Source organism: Narcine bancroftii, chromosome 7 (assembly GCF_036971445.1).
Source record: "Narcine bancroftii isolate sNarBan1 chromosome 7, sNarBan1.hap1, whole genome shotgun sequence".
Lineage (NCBI taxonomy): Eukaryota > Metazoa > Chordata > Chondrichthyes > Torpediniformes > Narcinidae > Narcine > Narcine bancroftii.
This window is the reverse complement of record NC_091475.1, coordinates 34,371,230-34,389,010: the sequence shown is the minus strand read 5'-3', so window position 1 is coordinate 34,389,010 and position 17,781 is coordinate 34,371,230. Positions and strand designations below refer to the sequence as shown.

At 41.4% G+C, this 17,781-nt stretch overlaps 2 protein-coding genes across 14 annotated transcripts in view; one reads left to right on the top strand and one right to left on the bottom strand.

Annotated features, from left to right (window-relative positions):
* grtp1a (growth hormone regulated TBC protein 1a) overlaps positions 1-17,781 on the bottom strand; it is a 393,930-nt gene that overhangs the window by 180,393 nt on the left and 195,756 nt on the right. For all 7 annotated transcript variants that reach the window (XM_069889533.1, XM_069889535.1, XM_069889534.1 and 4 more), the window contains one exon: positions 11,223-11,413. The gene's annotated coding sequence lies outside the window, so the exon portion shown is untranslated. The remainder of the gene's footprint in view (positions 1-11,222; positions 11,414-17,781) is intronic.
* Positions 1-17,781, top strand: part of mcf2la (mcf.2 cell line derived transforming sequence-like a) — a 141,043-nt gene that overhangs the window by 85,896 nt on the left and 37,366 nt on the right. For all 7 annotated transcript variants that reach the window (XR_011341708.1, XR_011341707.1, XM_069889511.1 and 4 more), the window contains 7 exons: positions 582-773; positions 3,120-3,285; positions 4,617-4,705; positions 6,983-7,059; positions 9,324-9,390; positions 11,360-11,475; positions 11,684-11,753. Coding sequence is in view for 5 of the 7 variants with exons in the window: in XM_069889511.1 (XP_069745612.1) it covers positions 582-773; positions 3,120-3,285; positions 4,617-4,705; positions 6,983-7,059; positions 9,324-9,390; positions 11,360-11,475; positions 11,684-11,753 (777 nt within the window). In the remaining 2 variants the exon portion in view is untranslated. The remainder of the gene's footprint in view (positions 1-581; positions 774-3,119; positions 3,286-4,616; positions 4,706-6,982; positions 7,060-9,323; positions 9,391-11,359; positions 11,476-11,683; positions 11,754-17,781) is intronic.

Here is a 17,781-nt window from a genome sequence, read left to right as displayed (position 1 = left end):
TGGTACGATTAGCAGCAAGGTTACCATGATGCTATTACAGCTCCAGCGTCTATGTTTCAAATCCAGCATTGTCTGCAAGGAGTTTGTATGTTCTCCTTGTCACCTGCATGGGTTTTCTCTGGATGTTCCGGTTTCCTCCCACCCTCCTCTAAAACCTGCGGGGGTTGTGGGTTAATTGGGTGTAATTGGGCGGCAAGGGTTTCAAATGACTGGAATCAGTTTTTACCATGTTGTAAATAAAATGAAATAAAATCAAATTAATTTTTTTAAAAAACAGGCCCTTTAGCCAACCATCAAGTAACTATCTCCACTAATCCTATTTACCATTGCATGGTCCATAAGGAAATCTGGAAAGGTACTTACATTCATTTCAGTATTTAATATTCCTGCAATATTAAAAATAGTTTAAGTCAGGCAGCAACTAATTCCTATCAACTTAGATTTACTAATAGCTGTTTTCAAAACATGGCAATAGGATCTTGTTAAAGTTTTATTTTACAATTTGATGTTTGCCCGCGAAATGGTTTGGTGTGACTCAGGTAAGTGTCTACCTGTTGACTCTTCCCTCCTGTGATATGCAGGCCTTGCAGTGGTGTGACTCTGGGATCTACCTGCTGGCCTCCCAATCTGTTGATAAATGTCAGTCGCAGGATGGGGCAGAGGCTGCCCTGCAGGAGATTGAAAGATACCTGGACACTGCCACAGGCCAGAAGCTGGAGGACCTGACCAACATCCGCACCAAGTACGGAGCAATTCTTGGAGATGAACTCATGGTAAGTTGGACATCACCGAAGAGACAAGGTAATAGTGACTTATTTTACACCCTGCTAATTATGTCAGTTGCAGTTAATCCAAGATTATTGTTAACTAATGTAAATTGTAATCTTAACAATAGAGACAGATTTGGATTGAGGAGAATTTTAAAATGTTAAAAAACAAATCAAAATCAATCCCACAGAACACTAACTTCCAGTTTCAGCAGTAATTTGGTCATTTAAAAGAGAATGCATCTGTGAAGTGTATGGATGAACCAGGTTTCCACCCTCCCCCCTCCCCCAACTCAAAATCAAAGACTCGACCCAACCATTCCTTTCCTGCAAAATAAAAACTGCAGATGCCGGATATCTGAAATAAAAACAGGAACTCGGGGTTTCTGAAAAGAATCTCGGGGTTGTATATGATGTCATGTATGCGGAAACTGCCAAAATGTTTGGCCTGGAAGTCAGCCTGAAGAAAACTGAGGTCCTCCATCAGCCAGCTCCCCACCATGACTACCAGCCCCCCCACATCTCCATCGGGCACACAAAACTCAAAACGGTCAACCAGTTTACCTATCTCGGCTGCACCATTTCATCGGATGCAAGGATCGACAACGAGATAGACAACAGACTCGCCAAGGCAAATAGCGCCTTTGGAAGACTACACAAAAGAGTCTGGAAAAACAACCAATTGAAAAACCTCACAAAGATTAGCGTATACAGAGCTGTTGTCATACCCACACTCCTGTTCGGCTCCGAATCATGGGTCCTCTACCGGCATCACCTACGGCTCCTAGAACGCTTCCACCAGCGTTGTCTCCGCTCCATCCTCAACATTCATCGGAGTGACTTCATCCCTAACATTGAAGTACTCGAGATGGCAGAGGCCAACAGCATCGAATCCACGCTGCTGAATATCCAACTGCGCTGGCAGGTCACGTCTCCAGAATGGAGGCCCATCGCCTTCCCAAGATCGTGTTATATGGCGAGCTCTCCACTGGCCACCGTGACAGAGATGCACCAAAGAAGAGGTACAAGGACTGCCTAAAGAAATCTCTTGGTGCCTGCCACATTGACCACCGCCAGTGGGCTGATATCGCCTCAAACCGTGCATCTTGGCACCTCACAGTTCGGCGGGCAGCAACCTCCTTTGAAGAAGACCGCAGAGCCCACCTCACTGACAAAAGACAAAGGAGGAAAAACCCAACACCCAACCCCAACCAACCAATTTTCCCCTGCAACCATGTCTGCCTGTCCTGCGTCGGACTTGTCAGCCACAAACGAGCCTGCAGCTGACGTGGACATTTACCCCTCCATAAATCTTCGTCCGCGAAGCCAAGCGAAAGAAAAAGAAGACACTGATAATAAAACTGAAATCTGAAACTGTAGGTTGGGTCAGGTCTTGCTGAGTTTGGCCAGCATTTTCTGTTTTTATTCCTCCCCTCAAATTGGGAAATGATCCTAAGCCACTGTTACCATGGTCACATGCTACCACTGCTACCTCCTTCAGATGGTCCTGGCATGACCAGGAACCTAGCAGGCTAGTCAAGTTTGTGTTGGGTGAAAAACTGCTTGAAGAAAAGAAGGGCAACTAGATAATGATGGTAATTAGTTTATTGTCATATATATTGTACAATGTACATATATTCCAAGCAAGTATTTTGTAAAGAAAAACCTTCAAAAACAATTAAAAATGACAATAGTATACTTAATTGGATTAAAAAAGACAGAAATTGCATAAAATCGATAAATGATTAAATAGTCACTGAAAGATAGGGCATTTAATGAAAGCTTTACTTGAGGAGGAAGGGTTTAAGGAGCATCTTAAAGAGGCAGAGATGTGGAGTAACAATGAGTTTTATGGAGAACATTTGGCAGCTTGAAGCCAGAAGAAATGGTCACTAACTAAAATCAGAAATGGGCAAGGTATCAACATTTTTGAATTGGAGAGGTCCAAAGGGCCTGTCAGCCTAGAAAGGAAGGTGTTATGAAGCTATGGAAGACGTTGAAGTGGCCTGATGATTTTAAAAGTGAAGTAGAGTAAATGCATGAGGAAGAACAGTTCAAGACAGCCATAAAAAATAAGCAATGGTGTACAGAGGGAATGTTATGCAACAAGCAATTGATTGCAAGATGAAATTGTATAATAGAGGCTTTGAGTATAGAGGAATTACATAATAAGGAATAGTTTATGTGATTGGATAGAATGCAGTGCAGGAGATAGTAGTATAAACTAGCCCACTGTAATTGAGGGGAGGATGGCGCAGCGCATGAAGCTGAGGAGGATGTATGAAGTTTGAAGTGAGAGCTGTGACTTTGCAATCTCCTGCAAGTATGATGTCTCCTTGTCCATTTTTGCAGAACCACGTTCTGAAAACCTTCCAGAAGCAGGAGGCAATGGAGGAGATGTTTGAAAAGCGGCGAGTGAGCCTCAAGAAGCTGGCTGCAAAGCAAACCCGTCCTGTGCAGCCAGTGGCTCCTCGACCAGAAGGAGCACCGAGGTCTCCCATTCTCCATTCCAGAACAGGTACCCGTTTGGAGAAGCACAATCTTCTGGAGGACCTTAGTGGGTCAAGCATCATCAGTGGGAGATTTCTCCCATTTATCTCCCACTGATGCTGATTTTTACCTTTACCTTTGACGCAGTATTTCCAGCAGATTGTATTTGTTTTCATTTTCCAGCTCTGCAGTCTCTTGTGTCTCTCCAGATACCTGGTTGGATTTTTCATTGTTAAACCTCTCTTTTGCCTGAGAGTTCAAAATCAGTGAAAAGGTTGGGAGCATTTTTGACAGCAGTGCAATTGCACTTGTTTCCCTCTCTTGGCTGGCCTTTACTCCATCACTCAATCAATTGTGTATGCAACTCAAAGCTGTGCTGAAAAACTTGATGTTTAGCTATTCACAAACTACAAGCAATTAATCCCCTGCATGCCAACTTCATGCATCCTGTTACAAGTACTTAGGGTCTTCATTATGTGGGTTGTTTAGGATCCTAAATTACTGATTGCTGCTTCAAACTTATTATCTTGACTAAATTGAAGGGATTATTCCCAAAACGTTTTTGTTTTTAATGAAGTGCTCCACAATAGATTTTCTCTGTGTCACAGATGGGTGTTTGCCAAAGACGTCCACTCCCCGTGGAGTGTCATCTCCTGATGATCAGCCGGTTACCTTTTATAAATTAACAAGCTGCCTTGCATGCCATCAGCTTTTCTTTTTCCCACTTGGAAATAGATGAATGAGTTAATGAGAGAGCCCTATTTCCATGCTGTTTAGTTCTGTGCTCAGCTGCTAACCTATACAGTTGAGTCCAGTTGTATCAATCTAGAGTGAACAAAAGTGTCTGGAGGAACCTAGCAGGTCACATAGCATCCATTGAAAGCAATGGACAGTTGATAATGTGGACCTGAATTCTTAAGCAGAGATGCCAAAAATTATGCATATACCCAAATAAAAAGGCTGGAGAGGGGTACAGAGAGGAGCACAACCTTAATGGCATCCCCCAAGAAGGGTTCAGGCCCAAATTGTTGACTGCCTATTAGATGCTGTATTGCCTGCTGAGTTTCTACAGCACTTTTATATATTGTTCTAGTTCTCCAGTATATGCAGACTTCTTGTTTAACCTCCTTTTCAGCACCCAGACCAATAATGTACTCATTGTCCTGCACAAAACCTCAGCAGTAGAGTTTCACTCCTGGCCCCCATTCTCCATGATGCTCCGTCAGCTCAACTGGCCCCATGTCCTCTACATTCTTGCTACACAGCTGGTCCTACTCCCTGCTCAAATAGCCAGCTTGCACTTTCATGCTTTATGGGGGAACAACCATGTTTAATTTAACCTTTATTTTTATCTTTCAGATCACAGGAAAGTCTATGATCCCAATTCCATCCACAAAGCTAACGTAACTCAGATCAACCTGCTTAAAAAAAACAGGAGCCTTTCAAAGGTACATCTACTTTTGCAGCTAAATCTCATAAACTACTGCAACTCCTATCTGTGAACCCTGTGTCAGTAATCCAGAGTAGGGTCTAACTTGTACTGCCATTAGATCAAAGGGACGAGTGCCTGACTGAGATCCAACGTCTCAATACCTCCATTATCTCCCATATTAACATCTGATGTAAATTTACATGTTGAAACATTGACATGGAAATGCAAAACATGGAAGAGGGAGAATCATCTCATCAACTCCTGCCCAACAATACAGGGAAGTTTTATTCTCCATAACTAATCTAAAACACACCCTGTTCTCAATCTGCCGATGACAGAATTGACAAGTGATTTACTTTGCTAAAAGGTGAGAGGATTTGGGAGGTAATGCAAGGAAGTAAGGGTGAAATGATATTTTTTAGTATGTGATTAGTGTTTTTTCGAAGATTTGAACTGCATCACATGATATTAAAAAGGGCAAAAAATGTTTGGCTTCTTTTCTTCAATCGTCTCCAGTTCAAGTTTTCAAATGACCTTATCGATGGAGTGCGACTTGAGAAAGCAAGCTAGTAGCTTCTGTAATAAATGCTTTCTAGGGACAAATATGTTGTCACAATCCTGAAAATTATTTTTGCTTCAGCCTGAATTTCTCTTGTTGATCAGTTCCACAAACACAATTGGTGCAAGTTAGGAGGTAATAAATTCAAATAGTCCCTGAAGGGTTTCTGAGGGAATCCAGCATAAAGTGGAGGGAAAATCATGCAATTTGTGTTTTCAAGCTGAGCCATTTCAAAATTTTGGTATTTTTGTATAACATTCTCAATTCAAGAGCTTATTTCTTATAGATTTCAGATTTCTTCATTGTAAACTACTAATACACAACCTTTGTCAATCTTTGCTTGCCATAATGGCACATACAGAGAATCCACTAGTATAGCTAGCACCCCCAACCATAAGAGAAAGAGAAACAAAACAAGAGTCCCTACAGACACTGAGTATCTTTGGATCCATCTCAATCCTCCTGTTCGATCCAATGGCAGACCAAAGCTCCAATATCTGAACTTCTGATACAATTAAGAAACTTTCAGCCCTTGAGTCCCCTTTGGATGCTCTTTTTGCCCTTGGCACCCCCTCGAATCCCAGACCCGATACATTGTTCCTACAAGCCAGTCTCCAGCAGCTTGGTGTGAGTCTTTTGGCCACCAGCCATGATCAGCCCACAGCCTGTGTAAGTCTTAAAAGGGTTCCGTTCAAAAAATTCCATCCTGGAAAGAGGTGGGTCCAAGAGAAGGAGCAGCAAGATCAAATAGAGGGAGGTGCCCAGACAGAAATCCTTAGAAGAGCACAGATGCCCATCAGTGAGGAACAATGCATTAGGAAGGTACAATTATACAGCAAACCACAAATGCAGTTCCTGCAACTAGACCTATAGTTACGTCCTACTTTTATGCCAGTCATGAAATTTGCAGTCAAACTCGTGGTAACCCATCCACCAGGGGAATCTGTATCACAAATCCCATCAGCAGTTGATGCTTGTACCAAGCCAGGCCAGACTGAAACTCGAGAATGGAACAGACCCTATATCATTTTTGGAAGCCTATAATTCATAAATCATTCCTTCTTCTCCACCATCAGTATAACACTGAGTAACCCTATATTATTTTGAACATGCCTGCTTGTAATATTATAGCTTTGGATTTCTATGCATTTATTACATCACTTATTTGTCAAGCTTGAATTTTTTGTGCTTGAAACTTTAGAAATTCCATGAACCACATCCATTAAATACGCTACATACCAGTGACATATTCCCAGTTGTGTCACTAACTGTTTTATCCACAGATCTCTTTTCTCTGAGAGTGCAAAGGATGAAATAAGGGAAGGAATGGGGAAGTGGTGATCTAATAGAGGTCTTTAAAGGAATGGTTCTGATAAGTGTGGATACAGAGAGAATGTTTTCATTTGTAGAGAAGGACGTATCTAGAGGTTATCAACGTAAGATAAAAAAAGTCAACAGAAACTACTTTTCCCCAATGAATGTGGACCATGCATCTGTGTGGAGTAGTAGTTAGTGTGAATGGGATAGGTACATTTAAAGGGAGGTTGGTCAATTATCTGAAAAAGAAGGGGATGGAATGTTATGCTGACAAATAAAGATGAAGAAGAACAGAAGAGGAAGTATCACCCACTTTGCTGAGCCCTACAAACTGTATAATCCTAAGTGATCATTGATGGATTAATTACTGCAGTAGATATGGAAAATCATGAAAATATTATATTTTTCTTGCTCCAGATGGAGGTGAATGAGCTCAGTGAAGGAAGGAAATGTTCCTCATCAGATGATGAGGAGAACCTTGGAGTTTTAAGGAGGTGAGAACATTAACTGCATTGGGGAAAGATGCCAGTTAAAAAAGCTTAAAAAAAAATAAAAACACTTTTGATCTCTGACCTATAAATTTTTTATTAATTTAAAAAAAATTTAGACATACAGCACAGTAACAGGCCATTTTGGCCCATAAGCACATGCCGCCAAATTTACTCCCAATTAATATACACCACTGGTACGTTTCGAATGGTGGGAAGAAACTGGAGGCCCCGGGGAAAACCTATGCAAACACAGGGAGAATGTACAAACAGCACGAGATTTGAACCTTAGTTCTGATCACTAGCGCTGCAAAGGCGTTGCACTAACTGCTACGCCAACTGTGCCGTTCTTAACCCATGCAGATATGGGGAGAACATACAGACTCCTTACAGTCAGCACTTTGAGATTTGAACCCCGTTCCTGATGGCTGGCCCTGTAAAGGCATTGCACTAACCGCCACACTAAATGTGCCGTTCTTAACCCATGCAGACATGGGGAGAACATGCAAACTCTTTACAGTTAGCACTTTGAGATTTGAACCCCGTTCCCGATGGCTGGCCCTGTAAAAGCATTGCACTAACCGCTACACCAACTGTGCCATTCTTAACACATGCAGACATGAGGAGAACGTACAAATTCTTTACAGTCAGCACAGGATTCGAACTCAGGTCCCGATCGCTGGCCCTGTAAAGGTGTTGCGCTACCTGCGATGCCAATCGTACTGCCCTAACTTTCCCCTCAACTGTCCATCTGACCATAACTTGTCTCTAAGCATTGTCCATATTTAACCTAATACTGTCCATTTGCAACCTATAAATTTTCATCAAACACCTTTGGCACAGCTCCTGTGGTCCAGGTTCAGTACTGACTTCCGATGTTGTCTGTTGTGGTTTGCCTGTTCTTTTATTGGGAAAAGTTGCTCAGAGGCAAGCAATGAATCAAATGTGACCCTGTGCACATTTATCTGCCTCTCAATCACATGTAGGTTGGTTGATTAATTAATTGGTGTAAATTGCCCCAGAGTGTAGATGGGTGATGGAATCTGAGAGGCATTGATGGGAATGTGGGGAGAATAAATGGGATTAGCATAAGGGGGGGTTTGATGGCATTGTTGGACCAAAGGACTTTGTTTCCATGCTCTTCCGCCTGGCCCCAAACACTGTGAGGAGACAATGGTGGAACCTGGCATTGAATTTCTATAATCCTTGTGGTGGTTGTGCTCCAATGATGGCAGTGAGTAAGGAGTTCCAGGAGGCTGCAGCACTGCTTATGATGCAGGAACAACAGGCAATCTATTTCTCAGAATAGTGAGAACCTTGGTAAAGAGCTGAGGCAGATGGTGTTCCCATGACCGCTCTCCTTAACGTTCTCAGTTGTAGAGCCCTCTGGAATGCAAGGTTTTGAGATAACCTGGGTGAACGGTTACAGGAGGGTGTCTTATGGATTCTGTACATCTCAGTCACAGTCCATTTGAAGTCCTGAAGGAATTCAGCAGTCCGGCAGTATCAAAAGAAAGAAATGGTCACGAAATGCAGTTCCTCCAACAGTTCACTGTCTGCAGTAAGGGTTAAGTATTGTTCACTAGCTGGGACACAAGACTGGGTTGCTTCAGGCTTCTTGAATGTTGCAGTTGAATTTATCCAGGTGAAACGTGAATTTAATCACACTACTGAGTTCAGCTTAATTTCTGCAAGAGATTGCATCCATTCATTGCAGTGGAGCTAGTCATTGTCATGTTCTTATAGTGTTAGTGTTGCTTTAGCTAGTCCTACTAAGCTAATGGTTAGTGGAGACATCATAATATTGATGTATCTTTAAGCTGGAAAGAATTGCCCAGCACTTTACCAGAAGAATAAAATTCAATCTTTTGTATCCAGAACAGAAAGTTCTTGGTTTTGCATTCTTTCTGAAAGATGGCATTTCCTCACTGTAGTAGATTCTGTACTACACTTCAGTGGCCGCTTGGATTTTGTATATTTGTCCTTGCGTTGGAATGAAGGATTGTGCACTGATTAAAGTGTACACTGTCATGGACAAATGCATGAGATTAGTACAAGATTGGGGTAAGCAAGTAAAATGGTGAGGACGAGGTTAGTTAAGTTTTATCTGTGGTATTGCTCATCACATTTCTTGCCAGCAATGTCATTTCAGCCCTGGCTTCCACAATCACTTTGAAGCACTGTTCTTCAGATAGGACTGCACTATTTGTACAGTTCTTACAACCTGTTTAGTCTAGTAAATGATGTGACAAGATTAATTCATTCCACAGCCATGTAATGAATGAGCTGATTGAAACTGAGCGAGCCTATGTAGAAGAATTGCTCTGTGTGCTTGAGGTAAGACCAACTTATGATGAATTTTATACTGAACAGTGACTGTCATTGTAATACAATTAGTAATACAATTAGCCAGTTTTATTGTCTCTCATTAGATGATTCATTAACAATATTGACAACTTTAGCAAAGTAACAAGCCCCAGGACCGTTATTGTTAAATAAAAATTTTGAAATTAAGCTCCAGCTTGATTAAAGAAATAGTTTTTTTCTCAAGGGTGCTTGAAGGAGAATATGGGCAAGAATTCTTGAGATGTTTGACAACTAAATACATGGCCACACTAGAATTATTTTAATTTTATGGGCACCAAGATAAGATTAAAAAGCTTTGGTTTGTGTGGTATTGCAAGGGCAAGAAGGTCTCTCAAAGGGTCTAGGGCACTGAAGGCTTCTTGATCGCATCAGTAGTTTGGATCTGGAGTTTGGCTGCCACAGATAGAACAGGGGTCTGTGTGGCTCTAGAAGCTGTGGGAATGTCAGAGGCAAGTCCAAAGACACCCATTGTCTCCAAAGGGACTCTCTTTTGCCTAGGGCACTGAAGGCTTCTTGATCGCATCAGTAGTTTGGATCTGGAGTTTGGCTGCCACAGATAGAACAGGGGTCTGTGTGGCTCTAGAAGCTGTGGGAATATCAGAGGCAAGTCCAAAGACACCCATTGTCTCCAAAGGGACTCTCTTTTGCATCTCTTTTCTTACTGTAAGGGGTGCTGGGCACTACTAACGGTGACTCTTTGTCTTCTTTATGGCAGACAAAAGGAAATTTAGTGTAATATTACATTTTTGTATGTTTTATTACATGACCATAAAATAATCTTGAAATCTTATCCATGCAAGTCAACTTGTATAACAGGCAGTGCAATAATAACACATAAATAAAACACAGCATAGGGAGTAGTGTTACAATTAGTCAAATAGCTCAGGGTATAGAGTAAAGAACCTGTGTAGAAGCATCATCTTTTTCCAGCGGGAAATCCTTTAATACCAGCAGGAAAAAATTAAAATGAAATAAAATAGTTGAAATTATATATATATATATATATATATATAAAATAATCATTGATAGACAAGTTTGAAGAATGCAGATAGATGGATGTTGGAGGGCGGGGAGTCACTTGGAGGGACTTGGAAACAAAAACAAGTATTATAAAACTAAGATCATTTGATTGCTTGGTCAGGAAGTACTGAAGATTAAAGAACACAGTGAAGATGGTGAAAGGAAATTGATGGGACATGAAAACTTGTTAAATGAGAAATCTATAAGGTGAAATCAACCAGCGTTGGAATTGGTGAATTGTGAGAGAAGCAGAACCTGCCCATCTCTCGGTTGGTACACCAAGGAATGAGTCTTCACAGTTCTTTTAACATATTTCCTAAGCTCAGGGAATACAAATTGTTAATTTTTGCATTTTCATTCACATTCCTCATGCATAGCAAGGGTGAGTTAATTGTGGTGTCACTTTATAAGCAATGGATTTACTTTATCATTGTTGGAAGAACATTTCCTACCGCACTTAGAGATGATGGGGCGCTTCATGACATGCATACTTAAGAGGAGAAGGTGAAAACTCATGAAATTTGAATTTGAATTTGAATTTAATGGAATTACTGTGAATAGCATGTAGTAAGGTTTGACCAAACTTAAAGTATGATTTATATCAATACAAGTCTTTATTAGCTTTTGGCTTCTGTAAAATAATTCACATATGTAACAGAAATACATGAAGAGTAATGGTTTCAGTCACAGCTTAAGTATAGTAAGGCTGTGCAAACTTCCCTCAACAGTAGGTAAAAGTTGAATTGTAACCATAGAATCATTGTTCAATTACAGTGACCTACCTGTAAACCAGCTCTTGAAGATGGTAAGATCACGTAACCATGTAAAAAACGGAGGATGTCATAGCTGTTAGGATATTTCTTCTACCAGTTATTGACATGAGAGATTTGGTTTTGATCCACTGATTCTCAACTTCCAGGGATATGCTGCAGAGATGGAAAACCCATCAATGATCCCGTTCATCCCAGTGGTTCTGCATAAGAAGAAAGATGTGCTGTTTGGAAACATGACTGAAATTTATGACTTCCACAACAGGTATGATGAACACTGGGTAGCAGGGATTTGTGAGCTTGGTTGTGGGGGGAGGGGGGGGTGGGGGTGGGGGAGAAGGGATTTTGGAGAGGTATTAGCTTGATTAATTGTGGTGGAAGCTTAATGTTACACATTGAACACAATTTATAGCATTTTTAAAAGAATTTTAACAGGCCAAACTAAGTAGATATGGCTCCTTCTTTCTATTCAGAATATTCCTAAGAGAGCTGGAAAATTACATTGACTGCCCAGAGTTGGTTGGACGATGTTTCTTGGAGAGGGTATGTAAAAACTATTTGAGTGCTTGATCTTGAAGTGTTGGCAGTATCAAGGTGAAGGACTAACTTAGGATACTAGAAATTCCAATAGGCCACACAAATTCTTCCAAATTGAGTCCTAATAATTCTCCATGAAATCTTGGGGCACATTCCCAAAGCTACTGATGCTCTTCTCCCTACTCTTTTCTTAATTTCCTCTCCAATCCAGTCTCCTTTTTTCTGCCACCTGCTCTGTCTTTCTTTGACTCTGCCTTGCAGCCCACACTTTAACCCCAAATCCTCATCAAAATATTACTTACCCTTCCAGTCACTTTCCCTACACTAATACCTGGAATGGGCAGGTTGTCTGATGTTGTTTAGGCTGGGTCTGAATCCCCTTGAAACTTTAAAATCTAGAGGAATCTTAACAGGGTGATGTGGAGAAGATGCTTCATCTGTGGGAATCACTAGAGCTAGAGATACCTGTAGAAGGGGTCACCTATGGAAGATAGAGATGGGGAAAAATGTTTCCTGAGGTTGTGAGCCTATGGGACTCTTCCTCAAAGTTCAGTGGAAGAAAAGGCTTCATGATATCGTTGTAGTGTTACGCCTCACCAGCAGCAATTTAAAGATGCTTAAACAGATGGATTAAGTTTAACTCAAAATTTATTAACAATAATATAATTATCTCAATAAACTCAACATCCAAACATAAGCCTTTATGGCCACTATATACTAACAATGGATATTTATAGTGTGTATGTGAAAAAATACTCAGACCATTGAAGTCTAATCCCAAATAAACTTGCAAAACAAAACCCCAAGTCAGTCTCGACAAGTAAATCAGTCAAAAGAACAGTGCACAGAATCTGGTCTCCAGGCTTTAATGTCTTAGTTATGCACAGGTCTTTGAGATGGATGTGGAGAAAGATGATTGTTGTCACTGAGCAGACTTATGACCTTGATAGGTGAATACAGGAGACTTTCCTTAGTTTCTTGTGTGGTAATGACCACCTTTAGTTTTTTCACAAGGGAGTTTCTCACAGTGATCTCCAAGTCACTAGCACAAAGTCCGCATCTCCGAAGCAATGTCTTGGATCGTACCAAGTGACTTTTGTTATACAAAGTTCTCTTCTCAAAAGGAGACTGGAGAAGCACAGGTCAGGCCCACATTCTGGGAATCAGAGTGTAAAATCTGTTGTCAGAACAGCAGTGCTGGCATCCACTTACAATACCATGCTGACTATCAGGCCTTGTCCATCTGAGTGTATGTATATCGTCTCCCTCAGAATATTATCTAGTAACTTACCAACCATTGATGTTAGACTCATTGGCCTATAGTTCTCATGCTTTTTCCCTGCAGCCCCTCTTGAATAGAGACACAACATTTTCTACCCTCGAGTATTCCGGCTCCTTACCTTAACATTATGATGATTCGTAAATCTCAGCCACGGCATCTGCAATTCCTTCTTTAGCTTCCCACAGTGTCTTTAGACTTATCTGATCAGGCCTAGGGGATTTATCTACCTTCATGCACATCGGGACTTTCAGCACCTCCTCAACCGTGATACTGACTTTCGTAACACACTACCATTGACTGCCCAATATTTCCATTCCTCATGTCTCTATCCACAGTAAAAAAAAAAAAAGAGAAGTACTCACAGATGGCCTTGCCCATCTCCTGTGGATCCACATAGAGTTAACTCCATTAGTTTCTGAAGGGTCCAGATTCCTTCAGCATTTTTTCTCTGGTTACCCTTTTTCCCTTTATGTACATAAAATCTCTTGAGATTATCTTTAATGTTATCTGCCAGAGCAATTTCCTTTCTCCTTTATGCCCTCCTGATTTCCTTTTCTCAGCTTACTCCTCGTTTCCCAAAACTCCTCCAGGTATACTCCTCCCAACTACTTATTCCCCATGCCTCCTTCTTGCTCTTCACCAGGGCTTGAATTTCCCTCATCATTCAAGTTTCCCTATGTTTGCATGTCTGACCCATTACTCTCACACAAACATGAATGTCCTGTTGACTCTTGTCAACACACTTTTAAAAACATCCCATTTTCCAAACGTTCCTCTTCCTTCAAACAACCTGTTCTAACCAACTTGAGCTAGTCCCCATCTGAAATCTTCAGTCAGTCTTGCCCCAATTCTGAATTTTAACTCTTGGTCCTGCCAAATCTTTCTCCATGACAATCTTATACATAATAGAACAATGGTTGCCAGTCCCCAAAGGCTCATCCATGATCATTTCGCCTTCCCAATTTCCCAAGACTAGATCAAGCGTTGGCCTTTCCTATGTGGGACCCTTTACATATTGCTGAAAGAAACTTTACTGAACAAATTCAAACCCATTAAAACCTTTTGCGCAATGACTTACCCAGTCAATATTTGGAAAGTTAAAATCCCCCTACACCTCCCTCCTGCAATCCTGCCAATAGCAAACTCATTTTTCAATCTGATTCCCACTCCCTGCTCTCACTACTTCTTCCACCTTTTGTTTTACAGTCTCTTCTTGTTGTGCACAGTTCTACTCTCTTGCATTCTTGTTCCCACTCCATTTCCACAATCACACCCATTCCCATTAATTCACATACTGTGTCACTAATCCATCTTCCATTCTCATTCCTACCCTGACTGCCATTTATTCCTTCCCAATTTTCCTATCACTTTGCAACACTCTCTTTCTGTTCCTAATCTCTAATCTCTCTCTCCCATCCCATTCCCACCCTGTGATTTCTTGGATGCAGAATCAATACAGAGCCAATCTTTTCTGTCCCACTGCTTTGCTAATATCTCAGCTGGGTTTGATTGTTAGTGACACAGGATGCACTGGGAACTGTTATAGAGTCCTGCAGTTTGACAAATGGAAATAGGTCCTTCAGCCCATTGAATCTTGCTGACCATCAAGAAACAAATGATACTCCCATCACCCCTCAACTGTCCCAGTCCTTGAATCATTGGGAACAACTGGGACACAATCAGCATATCTTGGGATTGAATCAGAGGAGACAACTGCTGAATGATAATGGTCATGTGAGCATAGCTATGTTAGGCTGTTACTGGACAGTATTCGCTGATCTTGAGGTTCCTTGTAAGGCAAGGAGATTTTTGCAACTTTTGGAATCTGGTGGGAGTGAAACTGGTGCTCAGATTGATGCTGAACTTTCTAGTTTAATATAACTGCGAGGCTCACAGGCCAAGTCAATCAACTTGATTAAGTTCAGAGGTAAACATAAGCAGGCCATGGCAGATGTATTTCCCTTAAGGACTTTAGGGAAAAAAAAGATGCAAATGATAATCTAATACTTTGTGGCCACTATCATTGATACAAGTTTCTATTAAAATTCCATCTTAATTGAAAATCCCCAGTTACATTGTAGGATTGAAGTCCTGTCTTAATCATTAAAAGACTGTGGGTATCATTTACTCTTCTGCCATTCCTGTACCCACCCTCCTTGCCATTCTCTTGGTTTCAAATGCAGCCAAACACAAATGCATTCTATTTAACCTAAAAAAGGGTCCTGACCCAGAATGTTAACTGACTATTTATCTTCATAGATGCTTCCTGACCTGCTGAGTCCCTCTAGTCTCTCACTGTTTTCTCAAGCTTTCAGCATTAGCTGTTCTTTGCGTCTCTGGTTCCTCTTTCATCCAGTTCTCACTCCTGCATCTCTCTCCCATTCTGAATTCCTGTCCTTCCTCTTCTCCCATTCCTACTCTCTTTGATTACCATAACCAAACCCATTTTCTTCCTCTTCCTCTTCTCCAGTTTCACTAACTTTTAAATTCCTTACCTACACCTTAAACACTATCACACCACATCACCTAAAATTCATCCTTAGACTAAACTTTCAGAAAACCCCCTCTCTCTTGACTCATTTGATTTTGCACAGATAATTTGCAGTTGTTTTCTATATTAAGAGTTGTACATTAACATAAATTGCAATTGTAAAGTCCTGGTAACCATGGAAAAAAGTTTGAGTTGAAGTGTTAGAAACACATTAGTAATTTTATGCTCAGGAGTCTATCACAAACAACAATGAGGTAATCCACGTGACATTAGTTGAGACATATGAGACTGCCCAGTTCTCCAAACAGACTTTGATTACTAGTATTATGCAGTGAGTTGGCATTATAGCCTAAGAATTCTGCAGAACAAGATGCTCATTGAAGTAATGTATGGGGAGCTGTGCCAATTTCATCATCCAGGTTTGGAGGGGAGAAATAGTCTAGCTTGGAGTGACCTGTGAATGTTCATTCTTCTGATCAGAAAACATGAGCTCAAATAGGCAACAGCTTTGCTCTGCTCTGCCATCTCCAATAGCGTGGTTCTGTTAAATTGACCAGGAGCAGGTTGCTCTTGTGAGGACACTGCAGAATGCAGGAGGAACAAAGGATCTGGGAATACAGACACTAAGCTCCTTGAAAGTGGCATTACTGCTATATAGGAGAGTAGGGAGAGCCTTTGGCACACGAACCTTGCTAACTCAAAATATTGAGTATAGGAGTTATGCTGAAGACATCAGTGAAGCCAAATTTGGAGTATTGTGTGCAGTTTTAGTTACCAACCTAGAAGAAAGATATTAATAAGATTGAAAGTGCAGAGAAGATTTATGAAGATGTGGCCAGGACTTGAGGAGCTGAGTTATAGGGGAAGGTTGAAAGGGTTAAAACTATTCCCTGGAGCATTGGAGAATGAGGGAAGATTTGATAGAGGTTTGCAAAATTATGATGGGTATAACAGGTTAAATGCATGCAGGCATTTTCCACTGAGGTTGAGAGAGATGAGAACTAGAGGATAATAGGTTAAGGGTGAAAGGTGAAATATTTAAGGGGAACATGAGGAGGAGCTTCACTCAGAGAGTGGTGCTAGTGTGGAATGAGCTGACAATCGAAGTGGTAGATGTGGGTGTGATAGTACAGATTCTATCACCAATGTGTATATGTACAGACGGTAGTGTAGGATGACTGTGATTGGGTGAGAGTGTAGCCACACCTACTGGCAGGTCTTAAAGGATTGCTCCTAGCCAGACCAGGTCATTCTGGACTGGTCGACCTACTTGTGATATGCTCCAGTCTTTTAGTTAATAAAAGCCTTGGTTTGGATCAACAAGTCTTTGGTTCTTTCGACACGCATAACAGTGGGTTTGATTTCAACATTTAAGAAAGATTTGGAAAGGCACGTGAATTGGAGGGGTATGGAGGGTTATGGTCCAGGTGCAGGCCAATGGGAGTAGGCGGAATAATAGATTGGCATGGAATAGGTGTGCTGAAGGCTCTCTTTCTAGGGTGCTGATTTGTTCTATGATTCTATATATGACACTTGAATTAAGGGTCAATGTGACACTCATCTTCTGTGGAACACTGGTGACTTAGGGCAGTGATTGCCACCAATGGAGAATTTCTGAGTGATGGACAACTTCAGAGCACTCCTTAAAACATTGTGTTTCTTCTTGGCTGATGTCCCCAAATGTGTTTAGTGTAATTTATATAATGTGAGCCTTCATTCTCCTTCACTTGAGGTCCACGCTGTTTGTAGAAAGTGAACTTGTGTGAGACAATGGTTGCTGGTGTGTGCCCAGTGGCCTGCAGGTATAAGTGTGTTGCCAAGGCAAATAGCGCCTTTGGAAGACTACACAGAGTCTGGAAAAACAACCAACTGAAAAACCTCACAAAGATTAGCGTATACAGAGCCGTTGTCATACCCACACTCCTGTCTGGCTCCGAATCATGGGTCCTCTTCCGGCATCACCTATGGCTCCTAGAACGCTTCCACCAGTGTTGTCTCCGCTCCATCCTCAACATTCATTGAAGCGACTTCATCACCAACATCGAAGTACCCGAGATGGCAGAGGCCGACAGCATCGAATCCACGCTGCTGAAGATCCAACTACGCTGGGTAGGTCACGTCTCCAGAATGGAGGACCATCGCCTTCCCAAGATCGTGTTATATGGTGAGCTCTCCACTGGCCACTGAGACAGAGGTGCACCAAAGAAGAGGTAAAAGGACTGCCTAAAGAAATCTCTTGGTGCCTGCCACATTGACCACCG